This window comes from Artemia sp. Qi Xiang Cuo, chromosome 7, assembly GCF_049724085.1.
Source record: "Artemia sp. Qi Xiang Cuo chromosome 7, ASM4972408v1, whole genome shotgun sequence".
In the NCBI taxonomy this organism is placed as follows: Eukaryota; Metazoa; Arthropoda; class Branchiopoda; order Anostraca; family Artemiidae; genus Artemia; species Artemia sp. Qi Xiang Cuo.
Genome location: NC_142800.1, coordinates 73228519 through 73247129, shown reverse-complemented (window position 1 = coordinate 73247129; position 18611 = coordinate 73228519). Strand labels below are relative to the sequence as shown.

Here is an 18611-nt window from a genome sequence, read left to right as displayed (position 1 = left end):
GCTTGGTATCATCACGACTTTGTCCTAACGTTAAGCACTCTCAAATGCTCTTTAAGCACTCTTAAGTAAATCATCGGTATTCCTAGTCTCATATGAGTGATGGGCATCATTTAAGTAAAGGAACTGACTAAAGATTGAAGGAAATCGTCTTATTCCAATATTAATAGGAGGACATGGCAGCTTTGTATAATCACGACTTTGTCTTACGTTAAGTACTCTCAAACGCTCGGGACAAAGCACTGTCTCGCTGACGCTTTCAACATAATTTCGCAACAAGTTAATGGCTTTATTCTGTAGAATTTTCACTCATCTAAAATTCACATACAAATTACTCGACCACGAAACACAACCATAAGACATGTAAGGGTTCATTATTGCCGGGTATAATCTTAAAAGAGCCAGTAATGATAAAACATATTTCAATCTCCGTATAAGACTCTGTAACATCCCTTCTAGAATCAAACCTATGAGTGAAAGCGTCCCATGTTGCCTTTTCATATAGTCAACCATTTTTTTGTTCTCGTTTTCTGTTAAAAAATAGAGTGATTTATTGGAAAATTTCCTTATGGTTTCAGTACGATAGGTATTGTGAATAGTTCGTTTTTTAATGCTTGCAGTGGTTTACTGTATGTCAGGATAGCATGAAAGATCGGGAAAATAGAATAGAATTATACTAACGATAAAGTCAATTTTTTGTTAATACAGATTAAAAGGTAAAAACAGTAAAACACAATATAAAATTGTGGTTTTGCCAATTAGACAGGTTTTGCCAAGATCGCAAAACATGCGGTTGGTTTAATCGCTCTTGTAGATTGAAAACATTGTGCATACTATCAACGTTCACACGGAAATTAAGAAATTATTCAGCATTAGAATAAAACTAATAAAAGGGGATTTTTTTAATATATTGAGCAAAAATTTAATATTGTTTTATAAACTGTTAGGGTAATTAATTGAACTGTTCAAAAAAATTATTTATGTAATTTGATCAAACTAAGTAATTAATTAAGTAAAGGATTAAGAACTCAAATATTTTACTTGAAAAGGCTTTGAAAAATGTGTGAGATTTGGTGTTGTTATAAGGAAAACGGTCAGAATGATTTTATTGACGCAAGCTGTCGTAGTCTGCAATACATTCCAATCAGTTGGCGCTCATACTTATGTATATAAATCCTCGGATTTATCTGCAAAAATCCTCGGAGTCACATTATCGATGGACTGCACATTCACCGAACACGTGGAGAAGGTTATTAAGGCCGGCAATGCATCACTTCAGACCCTAGTCCTGATGCGCAGGTTTGTCTGCGACACTCAAAGCCTAAAAAATGCCTATATTACGTATGTGAGACCTCTACTCGAATATACCGTCGCTGTCTGGGGACCTTTTGTCCAGAGCACCCACTACCTTTGCGATGACCTTGAATCTTTGCAGAAACGAGCTGTTAACATAATCGTTGGTAACAGAAGTGACGACTACAACAAACTCTTGCAAGAACTGAACCTTGAATCTCTCAGCGACAGACGATTATCACTGATCATGTCCCTCGGCAAGTCACTGCTTTCTTCGCCCCATCACAGACTGATTCTCCCACCTGATGCTCCTGTTAACCAAAGAACCAGATCCCAGTCGAAGCTACAACCCCCTGTCTGCAGGACCAACCGCTACAAAAACACGTTTGTCCCCTTTTTCGTAGAAGCATACAACAAGACTTAGTGTTATTTGAATTCACGTGTTAGTGTTTTTATAGTGTTATTTGTATTTTTTTTTTTTTTTTTCATTATTTTGTAAATAAGAAATAAATTATCAATTGATACGCGGTTCGAACTTAATAAACCTATGTCTATGTCTATGTATATATATATATATATATATATATATATATATATATATATATATATATATATATATATATATATACTTTCCGAAAGTTTTTTTCCCCAGATTCTTTCCGAAAAAATCGGGTTGAACTTCTAATGAATGGTGTCTTCACTACAAACAAATATATATATATATATATATATATATATATATATATATATACTTTCCGAAAGTTTTTTTCCCCAGTTCTTTCCGAAAGAATCGGGTTGAACTTCTAATGAATGGTGTCTTCACTACAAACAAATATATATATATATATATATATATATATATATATATATATATATATATATATATATATATATATATATATATATATATATATATATATATATATATATATATATATATATATATATATATATATATATATATATATATATATATATATATATATATATATATATATATATATATATATATATATATATATATATATATATATATATATATATATATATATATATTTATTATATATATATATATACTATATTATATATATATATATATATATATATATATATATATATATATATATATATATATATATATATATATATATATATATATATATATATATATATATATATATATATATATATATATATATATATATATATATATATATATATATAGATAGATAGATAGATAGATACTTTTACGAAAGCTTTTTTTTTCCGGTTCTTTCCGAAAGAATCGGGGTGCACTTCTAATGAATGGTGTCTTCACTACATATATATATATATATATATATATATATATATATATATATATATATATATATATATATATATATATATATATATATATATATATATATATATATATATTTATATATTAACACTGAACCATTACTTATGAAAAACTGACAAATAATAAGATACAAATGAACTAGATAAGTGTTTGGTGAGTACGGTTTGCGGTTTTGATAATCTTTGGTTTTCGATTTCATATTTGCATTGTTAGTTATAAATGGTGGTAATACATTTGTGTATTTATCACTGCTAAGAAGATATTTGCCGAATTTGCAGACGAAACTAAAGCGATGTTTGGGAAGGGAGAGTAATTGTAAGGTAGTTAATGCGGATTCATAACCTTTATGAACGTCGTACAGAATTACTTTGACAGCTTTGACTCAATTTGGTTATCTATGTATCGATCTTCCTTGGCATTGTTCAGTCCTATCTTGCTAAGCAAGGAAGCTGTATGTGCAATATCTAGAATTAAGAATCATCGAAGCGTTTTGTGAAATTGCTCTGGAACTTTTGGCAATCTGTAAAGCTTCCTTTCTGAATGCAAGTGGTGATTAAGATGAATTTAATATTAGTATTAAGCCTATATCTATACCTAACCTAATTCAAATTATAATTTTGTACTGATTCTCCAAGTACATAAAGTGTTTTTAGTACCGTTCTAAGTTTTAGGTGCGGGTAAAAGTAGCCTATACTTATTACAATAACCAAGAATATCTGTAAGCCAATGTTATAGGCTAGCTCATATGGCCTTTAATCGTCTGGAAAATCTTGAATCATATAAACCCAATATTCTAGTATCTGCCTAAAAGTACCACTACCAAGTCTGGAAATAACACACCCAGTCTACACCAATCAACTCTTACAAATCTCATTATATTATTCCTGGTTAAAGCAAATCAATTTTCTTAATATTTAAAAGAAAACTCACAGCATAATATTAGATCAAGTGACAATAATAAACTCAGCTTAACTCGTTGAAAAAAAAAATTAACTTGAACTCTACTAAATTCAACACCATCTTAACCAATTGAGAGAGAAGGGACAAAAAGGAAACACCATTAATTAGAGACAGACAAAAGACTGATTGGATCAAGCATTGAATGAAATCGTTGGTATTCAATTCACCCAACTTTGCCAACACATTCAGAAAGTGTGATCTTATTTTTACCAAAATAACTAGCAGTGGTGTGACTAACTTTTACGAAGTGTCAGATTTTTAACGCGAATAGACATTTTGAAGAACAAGCGGAAATGGGGAATAGAGAAAAAGGCGAAGAGGACATTTATCTGATACTCAAAGGGGTGTCCCCTTTTGTGTTTATTTGTGTTTACATCTGAATTACTACTACTACTAATAACAACTCACCGCAACACCAAGCCACCTGAGGCCAACACAGCTACGCACGCTCCTTCTCCATCCCAATCTACTCAAAGCCTCCCTCTTTACACCCTCCCAGGAAGTTCCCATTTCTTTTAAATCTTTCTTTGTGACATCCTCCCACCCCGGACGAGGACGACGTGCTTTCTGTTTAGCCCTAGACGGTTGGCCAAAAAGGAAAATCTTCGGCAATCTGTCATCCTTCATCTGCACAACGTGCCCTAGTCATCTCAACCTTTCTTTCATTATAGCCCTAGAGTAGTAGAAGAGTAGAATATTTTTATTTATAACACGTACATAAATAAATGTCACAAAACAGCGCACATGCCTGGTGGCATACTTTAGCGCTGAAAATATTGTCAACGAAAATACATAGCCATTTACTAATTAAATTTTGCAACAACAAGAAAGCAAATCCTAGGGAGCAAAATGCTTAGCATGTCCTAGGATAGTTTTTCACCAGTCTTAGAAAATGTCGCTTAGTACTGCATTCTCGAACTGATACTGGACTTGAGTTCCAGATTTTTAGGCCAATGCGACAGAGGCTGAATCCCGCTCTCGATGTCGGGCGAATTTCGCACGAAAAGTCTGAACTATGCGTAGTAGGATAATTATGAAATTGAGAATTAGTTGAGAAAATGCCAGAGAAATTTACAGGTAAATTACTATATTGATAATCGTGACAAATACTAGAGATAAAAATTAAATGAAGTTGGTCCAAAGAGAAAATTCCTGAAGTCCCATATAGGTGTCTAACTGAAGTTCTGCAATCAACATTAAAAAGAATCCTCATTGCTTTATTCTGAAGTATTTGGAGAGATTTGAAAACAGACGAAAAGGTAGATGCCCAAACCGAAACGCAATAGAGAAAATATGGGTGGACGAAAGAATAATAAATAGATTTTAGAATAGCTTTAGTAAAAAAGTGATAAAGACGAGTTAGCATGCCAATATTTCGGTAAATTTTGAACGACAGTGTTTTTACATATTTATGAAACGACAAATTTTCATCTAAAATAATCCAAAGATATTTGAACTGATCTACCCGTCTTAATTCAAGACCATTCAAAAAAAGAGAAAAAGAGAGAACCACATTTTTCGTACAGCCTATTGTTTGAAATACGGTCAGTCAGCTAAGTACCCAGAACAATCTGTAAGCAATTTCTCTCGAAAACATCTAGCAAAACTTCATCTGCTTTTCGGAGCGCCCATGCTTCCGTCGTTTTTATTCCTTTTGTCATCCACAAAGTATCGATCAGAAGCCTAGGTATTTCATCAAATAGCTGGTTTTGTCTGTAGATTTTGGTGTCCCTTTTTTTGTCTTATTTAGCAAAGATCTAAAGCCAAACTGGCCAGCCATGAGGAAAACAAAGAAATGAATATAAAGACGACAAACGGGTGAATGGTCAGTAAATGAAAGCGAAGAGAAACAATATAATCCAACGAATATTTCGCCCGTATATAACAAGGCGTCTTCAGCGTAAAAAAAAACAAAACAAAATAAAACAAAGAAACTAGAAAATAAAACTAAAATAGACTAACATAAAATTTATAATATATGACTATTTGCATTTACAATTTGTAGCTATCTTCATCAAACCACGAAAGTAACAGTTACTTTCAATTCAACTTTCAGTTACTTTCGTGGTTTGATGTAGGTAGCTGCAAATTGTAAATGTAAGTAATTGTATAAGTGGTTAGTGCATTGAACTTGAAATCCTGAGAACAGGGGTTCGAGTCCTTATGCCGCTGGTTATTTGGTTTGGAACGGGGGTCAATGGTGTGACTCTGTAAGCTCAGCCAGAGTCAACCCAGCTCTAAATGGGTACTTGGGGAAATATGAGGGAAAAACACAGGAAGCACGGGTGATTTGCCATCAACCACACATTGTACTCCCGGCCGAAGGCAGTGAATTAGGAGATCGGTACCTGCGCAACGCCGACCATTTGGTCAGCATGCGAAGAAGTTTTTTTTGAAGTTCGGTTTACGCTGGTAATGCAAATGAAGTGTTTCGTGAAATTTGGATTTACGCAAAAGACGCTGCACACTGTTTCTTTGCTACTTCACCGCTTATGGTATTTTTACTTTGCTGCACACAATTTCTTAGAACTGTAATTTTCGCAGGTACACTGGAGACGCAAATAGTTGACCTTCCTATAATTGATATGATCTCGCCGCGTCCTTCTTTTCTTCCTCCTGCAGTTCCAAAAGACCTGGCACAGCGCATCTCAAAAATACACGGAGATCCGTCAGCGTGGTGGGTTAGCCAGTTCCTTGGATATTTAGTCAGATATCAGCCAGATACTACAAAGATGCTGAACGATACAGCAAAAGCTTTTGGGTTCCAGAATCCAATTGTCGGGTAAAGAATGTGTATATTTGACGTTTTGTGTTGGTGATATTTATGTGAAGAATCTTCTTTTCTCCTTTTTCTTACACAGAACACAGAATTGAATTCCTGTAACCAAGGAAGCAGACATTATTTTATGATCTTGCAGTAAATAATTATATCTTGAAGTATCGGAAAATATAGAAGTCAATCTTGTATTATTCAACAATATATTACCGCTGTTGGACGGGGTTGGGATCTTTTTTTTTTACAACAACAGGGGGGGGGGGGGATTTTAAAATCAAAGGGGAGCTATTTTGTTTTTTTTTTTCAATGAGAATTTTTCTTTAAAATCTAGGGAGGAGAATCGATACTTTGGAAATAATACAAAAGAAAGAAATATATAAACGAAAGAAATAAAATAAGTAGAGACTTATAAATACAAACCAACTGACATCCCGTCCAAGTAATCTTGATGTGTATAACTTATTTGGTTATTTGTAAAATGCACCTTTTTTAAGAGCATAGAAGTGTATAAGATTAAGTAAAATCATTAATGCAGAGTTTTTGGTTTGTTTTTTCTTGTCCCTACAAACTATAGACCAATGTTGAAAAGTGAACATAAATTATACCAAGTATAAGGGGGGGGGGGTTGCTTCGTAAGTAATTCGTTACCGTTTATGTTAGAGCTTAATTTTCGCATCCTAAGACTTCGAAGATTATAAAATTATTTAGCTGCATTTATTTTAAACAGTTAAGCAGGTGACGGTGGGTAATGAAAACATAGATCAGATGGACAGCTTCACTTACCTAATTCTCAAATCCATACAGGGCTACCAAACCCACTCAGACTTTTGAAGGATTTTTAGAAGGTTGGAGAGGTAGCCACACGTCCAGATTTTCGATAGTTCCTTGAAGCTAGAGCTCAAAGATTTTTGTAACAAAGTGGGGAACTGAGGGAATAAATTAGAAAAAAAAATATTAATCTGCTATCTGTGGGTGAAAATCCGAATGGATGGCGTTGAAATCACAAACAAAAACTATTGTAACATACAAAATTTCATTGTCAAATTAGTAAAGATTGCGAAATATGGAGATTATGAAATATAAATGGTTGGAGCTGACAGATTTCAGATTTAACCAGCTGACACTAGTTTCTTAGCATTGTTAAAATCGTTAGCAACAAGGCCTTTGAAGCAGTCAGTTCTGTTGTGTAGATTCTTTGTGTATTATAAAATAATAATCCGTAAACTTTGAACTTTTACTGCTGCATATTCTATAAAAGTTAAGTGTTGTTGGTGAAAAAACTGAATGACAACACGGAAAATATCAACTATATACGTTGTTACGAGCGCTAGTGTTGCTAATAATTTTTTTTATTAACAATGGAAGATACGAGCTTTCTTTTTACAAATAACCTCTGCTAGAGCTAGTGAGAGCTAGTTAATGTTTGACCACTGTAGACTGTTGTGTCTTCTTTTTCCAAACATGAAACACATTTGATACCGCGCGTATCGTCCTTGGAAATATACGTCATAACCTTAATTAAGTTTCCATAAGCTCATCGTGATTTCTAGATCGGAAACAACTATCATTGCGCGTGCGTGAAGGCGTAGTACGAATCTTGTGGGGTTTTAAATCTGTTTCACACTTGAACCACATTGGCCTGACATCACATAAAGAAAGAAAAACGAGCAAAAATGGGGTTTTTAAAGGCCAAATGAAAATACTTAAAAAACACAACAAAGCGAATGTTTCGAGAGGACAAACGCCTCTCTTCTTCAGCGGAAAGTGCCGAAGAAAAAAAAAACAAAAACAAACGCGGTAAGGAACCAAAGAAAAAACAAAAAACTTAAAAGATGAATAAAATAAAAAACTTAAAAGATGAATAAAAGCCAAAAATTATAAGAATTAAACCCAAATACCTAACAGCCATAAAAGCAAGTTATTCGCCAATATCCGTGATTTGCACAAAATCCAAAAAATTAAGAACTGCCATCGAAGGATACTAGCGAACAACTGAGAAAGAAAAGAAAACAATTCATTCACTCTAAAACAAAACGAACCAGTAATTAAATAAGTTGGAGAACTATGTCATCTGATTTTGGATTTTAATTATTGCATTTCTTGCAGACACCCTTTGAGACTCAAGGGGTTGTTCCCGTGTTTGATTATATGACTGGGAAAGTGGTTTAAGGTTTATTTCAGGGATTACTAAAATATCGGCTTCTCTTTTGAGAAAACCGAAATATGACTCGTTTATTCTTAAATTACTAGAATCTCTGTTTAAAGCTAGACCTAAATGTTGGTATTTATAAATTTCAACAGCTTCTCTATAGTGCTTGACTATACCTTTGTCATGCGAAATAAGGCTTGCTTGATTAAACAAAATAGTATGGTCTGGTTTTCCAAAAAGGTGCTCTGCAAGGGCAGAGTCAAAATTTTCTGTTTTTTTTTTTTCAGCTTTTTAAGTGTATAATTAATTGAACTAGAGTGCTGAGTTAATCTATCCGTTAGTCACTGATTAGTTATTCCCATATACCAAAGACCACACGAACAAGGAATTCTGTAGACACCGGAGTTTTCACCTATCGGGATAGGGTCTTTACCTTGATAAATTTAGGACCTGATAGTTTTTCTGGATTTATAGTAAGTTTAAATCTTATTTTTTCTTATATTTGTTGAAATGTGGTCTGAAGCCCTTTTATCGTATGTGAAACCAATATAAATTGAATTTTCCGTTTGATTTGTGTTTTCTGTATAACTATCTGATAATCTTTTAATGAGTTTTAAAATTGAAGAATTTATTAAACTAATTCGATAAACATTCCCAAATAAAATATATCTAAGGTGGTTGAGCTCTAAATCCAAGAAGCGTGTTGAACAAACTTTCAATGCTCTATCAACTAGAGAAGTGACAACTCCTCTTTTCACAGCAGGAGAATGATTAGAGAAATAATTTAAGTAACGGTCATTATGTGTGGGTTTTCTATAGACACCAAACTCGAAACATGTATCATTTCGGTGCACCAGAACATCTAAGAAAGGAAGACGCCTCTCTATCTCTGATTCCTGAGTAAATTTAAGTTTTGGATACAAGGAGTTGAGCAAGTAAAGAAAAGAACCCAGAGACTAGTCACCATGCTCCCACAAATAAAAAATATCATCTTTTCTTTTTTTTCTTTTCGCGCTGAAGAGGAGTATAGCCTTTGTCGATACTGTATATTCTGTCTTCTGTGATGTTTGACATCGGGGTTCGCCACTTATCGGCTGTCTAGAGGTTTCCAAGGTAGATAAACTAGATAACGGTTTTGATTATCGGCAGTCAATGGCTATAGGAAGAGAATTTTTATGCTCACATCATCGTTATTATGTTTTGATGCTGTTAATCTGCATGTCGAAAGGTTCCGTGACTTTTCCGATGCAGTCTGCCTATATTTAGAGCTTTGCAGTAGCCTTAGATGTCAGATCGATATTTTCACCGTATCCAAGCTTGTCAACAAGGATTACACCTATGTTGACTCCGTTTTGGCTACTATTTCTGACAGTATGGCATATAGAAACACAATGAATACGTTTGGCTGTAGAATACATCCTTGCAAGATACCGTAGGAGGTTGAAATTTATCTGAGAGACCATTAGCAGTATGTATTCAGCTTCTAAACTGGGTATACGTATTCTCAATCATTACTACAATTTCACCTTGGAAACCGTAGTGTTTTAAAATTTGCCACAGACCTTTCTGCATAAGCAGGGACTGAAAATTTTGGATTTTTTTTTTAATCCTTGAGACATAAGCGCTCTGCTGAGACTTAAACCTATATGACATAGCGGTATCTGTCTCATGATTCCATTTGGTAACTTGTAATCATTTATGTGTTTTATGTTAGTTTTATTATATGATTTTTACATTGCATGCAGTCTCATTAATTTAATTGTTTCTTGCATAAAGTGCTATGCTATTTTTCTGCATTAATCTGTTCGATATTTACAATTGTTTATCTCGTTTTGTATGCCTTAGGCAATTCCATAGTTTTTTATGACAAATTTCGGCTTTGACATGTTATCATTGCTTCACATTACGTGAAGCTATAGGTATATATGTTTACCTGAAGCTAGCACCTGTGGTATGGCTATGAATTTATTAACGTTCAGGTAGCCAAAGGTGCAGCATATGGCTGTTAGTCCACCCATACAACCTATATCTGTATTGGATATTACCTATACGTGCTCATTTATGTGAATTGAAAAGACCTTGGGTATGGGGTAGGCTTTGGTTATGTAAGGGCATACCCTTACTCAATTACACGTTGTTTTGTTGTGTCATTGTAGGATGCAGTTCTTTTCTTTTTTGGAATTTTAAAATTTAAAAAAATTTTCGAATCTTAGCTATCACCTTCTAGTAAGACATTCACTGTATATCAGTATTTCAACTTTGAAATATTATCCTAGCTTCTGAAAAAAAAATTCTATTTTCGCTTTTTTTTAAACTTCCGTCTTAATTTAGAGTTCACGTTCGACGTACAGACAAAGTTGGGACAGAAGCAGCTTTCCACAGCGTAGCAGAATATATGGAACACGTGAAAGATTACTATGATCTCCTTGAAGTGACTCGTCCTGGTATTGAGAGGCGTGTTTACCTTGCGTCAGACGATCCCACTGTACTTCCAAATGCTATATCAAGGTATTCTATAACATCGTTTTGACGACAGGTCTGCGTCTAGGAATTTAACTGTAAGATTTACTAAAAAACAAAAACTCAAGGTTAGGAAAAGAATCTCGAGATATCAAATAATAATATTCAATTAATATAATTTTTGAGTGTAATTTCTAAATTATGTACTTTACCCAAAATTAAATGCTTGGGATTAAAATCCCAATGAGAGACAGCCTTGATTGACTGTCCTATGCCCAAAGCACAGTTCATATAATTATCCAGTATGATCATTCCCTATCTCACCCATTATAAAAACCCGGACCGGGGTGCAAGTGCTCCAGAGAACGTAGAAACATAAGCGGCGTCAGATCTTTTCACGGGTAGACAAGTCAGACGCGAAACAATCGGAAACAAGTGGAAACCCGCTATTACGAATAATGCACTTTACGCGAAACAATCGGAAACAAGTGGAAACCCGCTATTAATAACTGCACGAAGAAGTGGGAGGAGCTTTTTGTTCGCACCGAGAACGAAGACCAGAAATGATCTGCGATAAGCTTACTGGATAATTATATGAACTGTGGCCCAAAGGTTGGAATGTCGAATTTTGGAAAAAGTGTGAGTGGCTTTCTGTCAACTGGGGAAGTTGATCTGCCGGACGTCGGAAATTTTCATGAATGGACCTACAAACAAAATTTGGACCTGGTAAGGTTTTTCTGTAGTTCCTACCTCGGTCTCTTCCCTGTTTGTAAGGCTCAATTTTGAAAAAAATATGAAAATTTTATTTATAGTCCTATTCTCTGGGTTCTGCAAGTTGACCCTCAGAAATCGGGTTAAGACATTTCTTATTTTAGTTAAACTGTCAAAAGTTGTGGCCTGTTTTGAAGTAGGGAGGGCGAGGAATTAAGCCCATGGTCTTAAATTAAGAAGAAATTTAACGTGCTTACAAAAACATGACGGCAGTTTTCTTTTATCACTTGCGAAAAAAAATGTTCCAAAATGAAGTCTTAGCTATTTGGTATAACCAAAGCACTGGCATAGCCGGGCTCGAATTTTTCGGTTGTATTTCTTTTTTGTTGATGACAAAGCTTCACCTGCTTTTCTGGTCTTTTCGCTAAAATGACTTTTCTGTAGGGCACGCGTAAAAAGTATTCTCGACCCAATAGGCATTCCTGAGTAAACAGTAGATTCTGATTACACAATTTCGTGATCAACCAACATAAAAGTCAGAACATCAAACAAATATAGGTGTATGGTTCAATTCTTTTGGGAAACATTTTATTTCAAAACAAATTCTCAGAATTTTTTCTTTGACAATTTAATGTGTCTTATGTACCGTTACGTTATGTTCAAAACGAATTTAGACCTCTTAATAAAAATCCAAAGGGCATATTTAATCGTATTTTTTCATTAGAATAAGCACTGGGGGTTACTTCAAGACCGTGTAACGAAAAAAAAAAACTTGGTAAGGTATCATTTACAAAACCACTCTGTTAACGTGTTTTTGTGCAGAGTAATATTTGCATTCTATAAGACGTAGCCGATAGTGAAAAGTAGCCAAAAAGTGTGCTAAATGAGTTAAAACTCGAAGACTCTTTCTCCAGTGATATTATTCCAAGATTGTCGTGGATTAATCACTATATACGCTTCTTTTCCAGGATTAATTATGCTGTTCATAGCCGTTTTTCTGCTTTACTAGCAAAGGTTCTTCCTAATAGGGTGAGCCAAAGACATATTATTCCTGTTGAGAAATCTAATATTGATAAATCTCTTCGACGGTTGAAGTCAAGGGCTTTTGACCTTGTGAATAGTATTTGTGCGGCTCATCTTGATCCGCGTTCCGCTGAACTTGTATCGCATCTCCAGTTGTTATTTCAAATGTGCCTTTCTTGGTATATTGTCCCTGATTCATTTTTGTGCGGAAGTGTTACTTCTATACTAAAAAAAGGAAAAGATCTACATTCATGTAATTCGTAAAGGCCGATTAATAATAATATAATTATTTTTTGACCCACTAACATTATAAATAAGTGGAGTAACAAAAGAAAATAAAAGGAAAAGACATACAAAACAAACCACATGCAAAACAATATCAATATAAAGAACTATAAATGCAAATCGGAACAATCGCACAAGAGGATGGAAAGAACCCAACCGCTTGCAGGCCTTATTTTTTAGCTTAGAGTCCAACTTATTATATGACGTCAATGTATCAGTTGCATTAAACATTCGAGTAATCTTAAGGTTTCTATACCAACGAGGTAAATAGAAAAGATATTTACAATAACGGAAATACAAAACTCTAATATCCTGCATATCACTGGTATTAAAAAATGGGCACAAACCTGATACAAAAAGAATGGAATGGTCGCAATATGTTAAATGGAGTTTAGCCAATGCCTTACGAGAATGTCGGCCACGATTTGGGACAATTTTAGCATAACCTACTTTAAGCTTCTTCTTAATATCTGCAAGTGCACTAGAACTGATAGCTGAAATAGAAGAGCAGATACTAATCCCGAGCCAACGCAACTCAGGAACCAGCTTAACTGAAAAAGAACTACAACTCAAACCACTACTTGGGTTTTTAGCATTGAAAACTAAATACTCACATTTTTCAGCATTAAATACGAGGCCAATTTTTTCAAAAAGATTAGAAACAAACTGGGTAGACTTGGCTAGGGTGAATTTTGAATCGCTAATAAGTAATAAATCATCTGCATAAGCAATATAAGATAAATTAGTTAGACCCGTAAAACACGACGGAAAAATACGAGAAAGTACAGGGTATAAACAAGCATTAAAAAGGTATGGTTACAGAACCCCTCCCTGCCTAAGTCCGGACCGAATAGGAATATTACCAAGAAAGATCTCTCCTGACCGAAGTCGAACGTATGAATTTGCATACCAAAAACGAAGGACACATATAACAGATGAATTCACTCTAAGCTGGGTAAGAGAATACCATAGTTGGCTGTGACAAACCGAGTCAAAAGCTTTAGAAATATCTAATGCATATAAATGCACTTCAGATCCATCTTTTTGTGCTTGAATTAAAAAAGAAGTAAGAATTCGATGCGCATGTTGGCATTCTATATTTGGTTTAAACGCAAATTGATTGGACGCATAATCAACATTTGGAAGAATTTCAGGGAGCAGGACATATTCAAAAACTTTGCTCAGCTAAGAGGCTACCGTAATAAGTCTATATGATGCGCAATTAGTCGGATCTTTCCCACGTTTAAGAATCGAAGTGACACTCCCGCACAAAAAAGAATCAGGCACCAAAGACGTACATAGACAAATTTTAAATAATATCTGCAAATGATAAATCAATTCTTTCGAATCAATATGAAGGTGAAAAACACTAATACCATCACTATCACATGATTTAGATTTTAAATTCTTAACACAACGAATCACACGGTCAGCAGAAACGGGAGACACATGGCCTTGGTAAATTCTCGCAGGTAATACATAAGAACAACGGCTAACAAACTGAGAGTGAACCGCATAATTCATAATATTAAAAATCTTATTATAATGATTAATCCAAGAGGCATTAGGGATCCCATCGGCATTAGGAAAGGACTCAAATTTGGCAACATTAATCCTTTGTTTCCACTGACTAGAGGTCTTCGGAAATTCCACACCATTGTACCTTACTTTACGAAGATAACGTTTAAACTCCTATTTCGTTTTCTGTTTAATGTCAAAAAGATGACCCCTTAAAGGGCGGCCACACGCTACCCAAATTCTAAGCCACAATTTCGCACGATTTTTTACAATTTTTAAATCCAGATTTCCATATTGAACCTCTAGTCTTAAGCTTAAAACGATAAAGCGGGACAGCCACTTCTTCAGTTTTTTTTTTCAGGCAGGAAACAATCTGGCTGTAATATATATTGAACTGAACTCGAGCTTGTGGGGATATAACACTGGTACAGAGTAAATTAAATGTAACTTTAATCGTAGACAAAAGAAAAGCAAGGCTTGATAGATATAGAGGTCAATCCGCTTTATTCCAATCTCTTTTAGTTATCCACTTTTTGTAATTAGTACATAAGGTCTGTTCAGCCCGAGTCGTATTGATGGTGACAGTGGCTGAAAGGGGCAGATGGTCATAATCACGTTCATCCTGGTCAATGTGAATATCGCTAATAGAAACATCAGAAGAAACAACACAGTGATCAATATCAGACAATAAACCGTTATTATGTATGTATGAATGGGATGCATCTTATATCCAAAACCCGATAGCCATTAGGTAGCGAATCCGAAAATAAATCAGTCCGTGTTGCGGAAGAGTTTATATCACAGTTCATATCGCCTAACAGGATCCAATCCATTGCTCTCAACACTAACAAGAAGGGTCTTTAGCTATGCACATGCTTTAGTATACTTTGTTAGACAGGAAAAGGATCTTTGGTCGCAAAGGAGGCATACATTAATAAGAACTAGGTTAGCAAAACGGATTGCAATGAAATAATCACATTCACGATAACACACAGGGGATAGCGGGACTAGTTTATGTTTTAATAGGCATGCCAGCCCGCCTGAAGGTCTCCCGGAAGTTTTTCGGGCACTTCTAGCCAAAACCAAGTGTTCTTTACTCTTGCAAAGGGAGTTCAAACTCACCAAGGGCAAAAGATATTCTTGTAGAAACAAAATTTTGGAATGAGATAGTTTCTGGTTCGAAGAATCGTCCTTATCCTTCCTTCCATTAATGTTGAAAGAGTATGTAGACAATTCGACTTTAATAGTCATTTTGTTTGCTGACTAGAACATTTAGCTACAGCATTACGAAGGATTCGGCATTTTAGAGAAAATGAAACATGATTGCCATGACAATTAGCACATTTAGGGGTAGCCTGGCATGGGGAATCGCGCGACGATTCATGCTCTTCTGCACAACGGGAGCAACGTTAAGGGTTATTACAAGAGGCCTTTAGGTGATTAGGCGTATAGCAGCACGTCGGTGGACGCTAGAACTCATGAACACGGAAAATCGCATTTCCAGCTTTAACGCCAAGCTTCAGCGCATTAGCAAGAGCCATTGCATTTTCAAAAAACACTTTAGCAGCAAAAGAATTGCCAATTCGTTTTGCATCCTTAATATTATCACAGCCAATTAGCATGCCCACGTCAAAGGCATTTGGTAAACCTTTCACAATATCGATATATTTTGTTTCATTTACTTTGACGTCACAGTTGCGCATTACAGAGGAAACAGAATCGCAAAAATCCTTAGCAGCAATCTGATTAATCCGCACCACCAATTTATCGCCGAATGGCTTTATGCTATGAATACATTCATGACCAGGTATAAGGTCGATCACTTCACGGCGTTTTGCAGGATTATTAAGGTGGGATGCAACTTTTGAAATGACAATAATGGCATGATTATCAGCGATTGGCTCGGGCCTGGGGTCTCTAGGAGTAGGGAAATTTAGATCATAAGACACAATTTTCTCACGGATTTTCTTGAGTTCGGAGTCAATGTTTAGAAGCTTTGATGCGGGGCTTGAATATGCAACGGCTGGAATGACAGGAACCTCGGTAGGCAAAAGAATCACGTAAGTAGGCAAAATAAAATCATCAGACTCACACTTCTGAAAGGTCTTAATTATATCCTTTATGTGACGGTAATTAGCTAGATCCCTTTTCCGTCCAGGCACACGTTCGTCCACGAACACTCGAGACCATAGGTCAGTCTTAGCTATCATAATAGATTTTTCATCAAAAAAGTCAGCCGCATGTTTGGCAATAATTTCATTATCCACTCCTTCATGAAAATTGGACTGCACAAAATTGAGCAGCGCAGAATGGACAAGCTCCACCACAATCATGAATATATTCAATATACACCACATTCACCCATTTAAGTAATGCATAAGTTTAAGTCTAAACTAGTTATTAGCACCTATCTCTATTCAATTATTGCATAGATATTCAACTACAATTTACTGTCCCAAGGGAATTTGAAATAGCCTGCAAAACGGGAATCCGCTTATAAAAATAAATCCAAAATCACAGTCCACCGGGAAATTTCTCAGCTTGAGTAAGGTTATATCCGAAAAAAGATGGTGTTAACACAACGGAGTCTGAATACCAACTGTCGCCTCTACTCTAAGTAAATTATTTGAGTATGTATTGCTTCCACACATTGATGAATTTGCAAATTTTAGGCTAAACAGTTTGGATTCAGGTCAGGTTTGAGTTGTCAACATGCTCACCGCGTTTTAGCGCAGCTTATTAAGGAAGCCACTCGAAATAGTTATAGTTTTCATTTTTGTACCCTTGATATATCTAAAGCATTTGATAGTATTTGCAATGTCTAAGCTTTCTATGCTCTTAGTCAGCTCTGTGTGAATGCGTCTGGGATTCTTGTTCTGAAGTTTTGGTATTCAAATTCATATCTAAGATTAAAGTCAGGAAGTGGGGATTTTTTCGGACATATACCAGTTGAGTGTGGAGTTAGGCAGGGGGAGTTCTCTCTCCTCATATCTGTATTGCTTCTATTGAACATGTTTTGTCTGGTATACGTAGTTCTTGCCTTACGGGATTCACAGACGCATCATACTTAGCTTATGCTGAAGACTTGCTTCTTATTAGCCGAACTGAGTTTGGTTTAGCGCGTTCTGTCCGATCCGTCGCCGCTGCATTTGCAAGTATTGGGCTATTCCTAAATGTCGATAAATGTGAATATCTTATTTTTAATGGGATTAATTCGTCTCGTCCTTTGGATTGCAGCTCTTTCTCTATACCTCAAGTCACCTCTTTTCGATGGCTCGGGATCTCTGTCTGCAATTCACTAAGTTCTTTTTGCTTTCAGACAATTTGCCGGCATTCATATTGATGTTCATATTTAGCAATACTCATTTGCCATGACAATTTAGTTGCAGACTCTTTACAGATTATTAGTTTTAAAGCACTGCTACCCTATATAATGAAAATTATAAAGAGAAGTTAAAAAAAAGTAACTTTATCAGGTCAGTGATATTAAGAATAAGATTAAACTGGGATATTCTAAAATTGTTGGAAATCGTGGACATTTCCGGCGGCAAGCGCTAACAAAGCTGTACTCGAGTTTTTGCGACCATTCCATGTTATTCTGCTCTGGTGTAACTATGCTTCTGAACGAAGGTGACGTAAAAAGGGCCAAGACGAATTACTATCGCTATTGCAAGTTTTTACTTTATTTACCGCGATCATTCCGGAACCGGAGGTTAATCAGTCCACAGTAATCAGGCCACATATATTGTTCATTCAGTGAAAAAATTGAGTTCGAATTTAATTGACGAGGCAGCAATCCGTCTTGGTCCTAACCATCGTCTTATCCGCCTGTTTAGCTAATTTGTTGTTTCTGTTTTGTGTATTTTTTTGCTTATTTGTAGTTTTTTGTTTTCTTGCCTGGTATTTCACTTTTTTTCTTTTTGTAAGTGGTAAGAAATATATTATTTTTATTCGTTTGTTTCGCTGAATGTTCGTTTTATTTGTTTATTTTACCTTAAGTGTTGTGTGTGTTTATTTTTCTTCTTTTTTCTCTTTACTTCACTTTTTTCACATTGTTTTTGCAGTGGGTTATAAATAAATTATTATTATAGATTTAA

At 35.1% G+C, this 18611-nt stretch overlaps 1 protein-coding gene across 4 annotated transcripts in view; it reads left to right on the top strand.

Annotated features, from left to right (window-relative positions):
• The window catches only part of FucT6 (alpha-(1,6)-fucosyltransferase 8), an 86745-nt gene that overhangs the window by 35866 nt on the left and 32268 nt on the right, over window positions 1-18611 (top strand). For all 4 annotated transcript variants that reach the window (XM_089092551.1, XM_089092548.1, XM_089092550.1 and 1 more), the window contains 2 exons: window positions 6137-6374; window positions 10849-11025. In XM_089092551.1, coding sequence (XP_088948677.1) covers window positions 6137-6374; window positions 10849-11025 — 415 coding nt within the window. The remainder of the gene's footprint in view (window positions 1-6136; window positions 6375-10848; window positions 11026-18611) is intronic.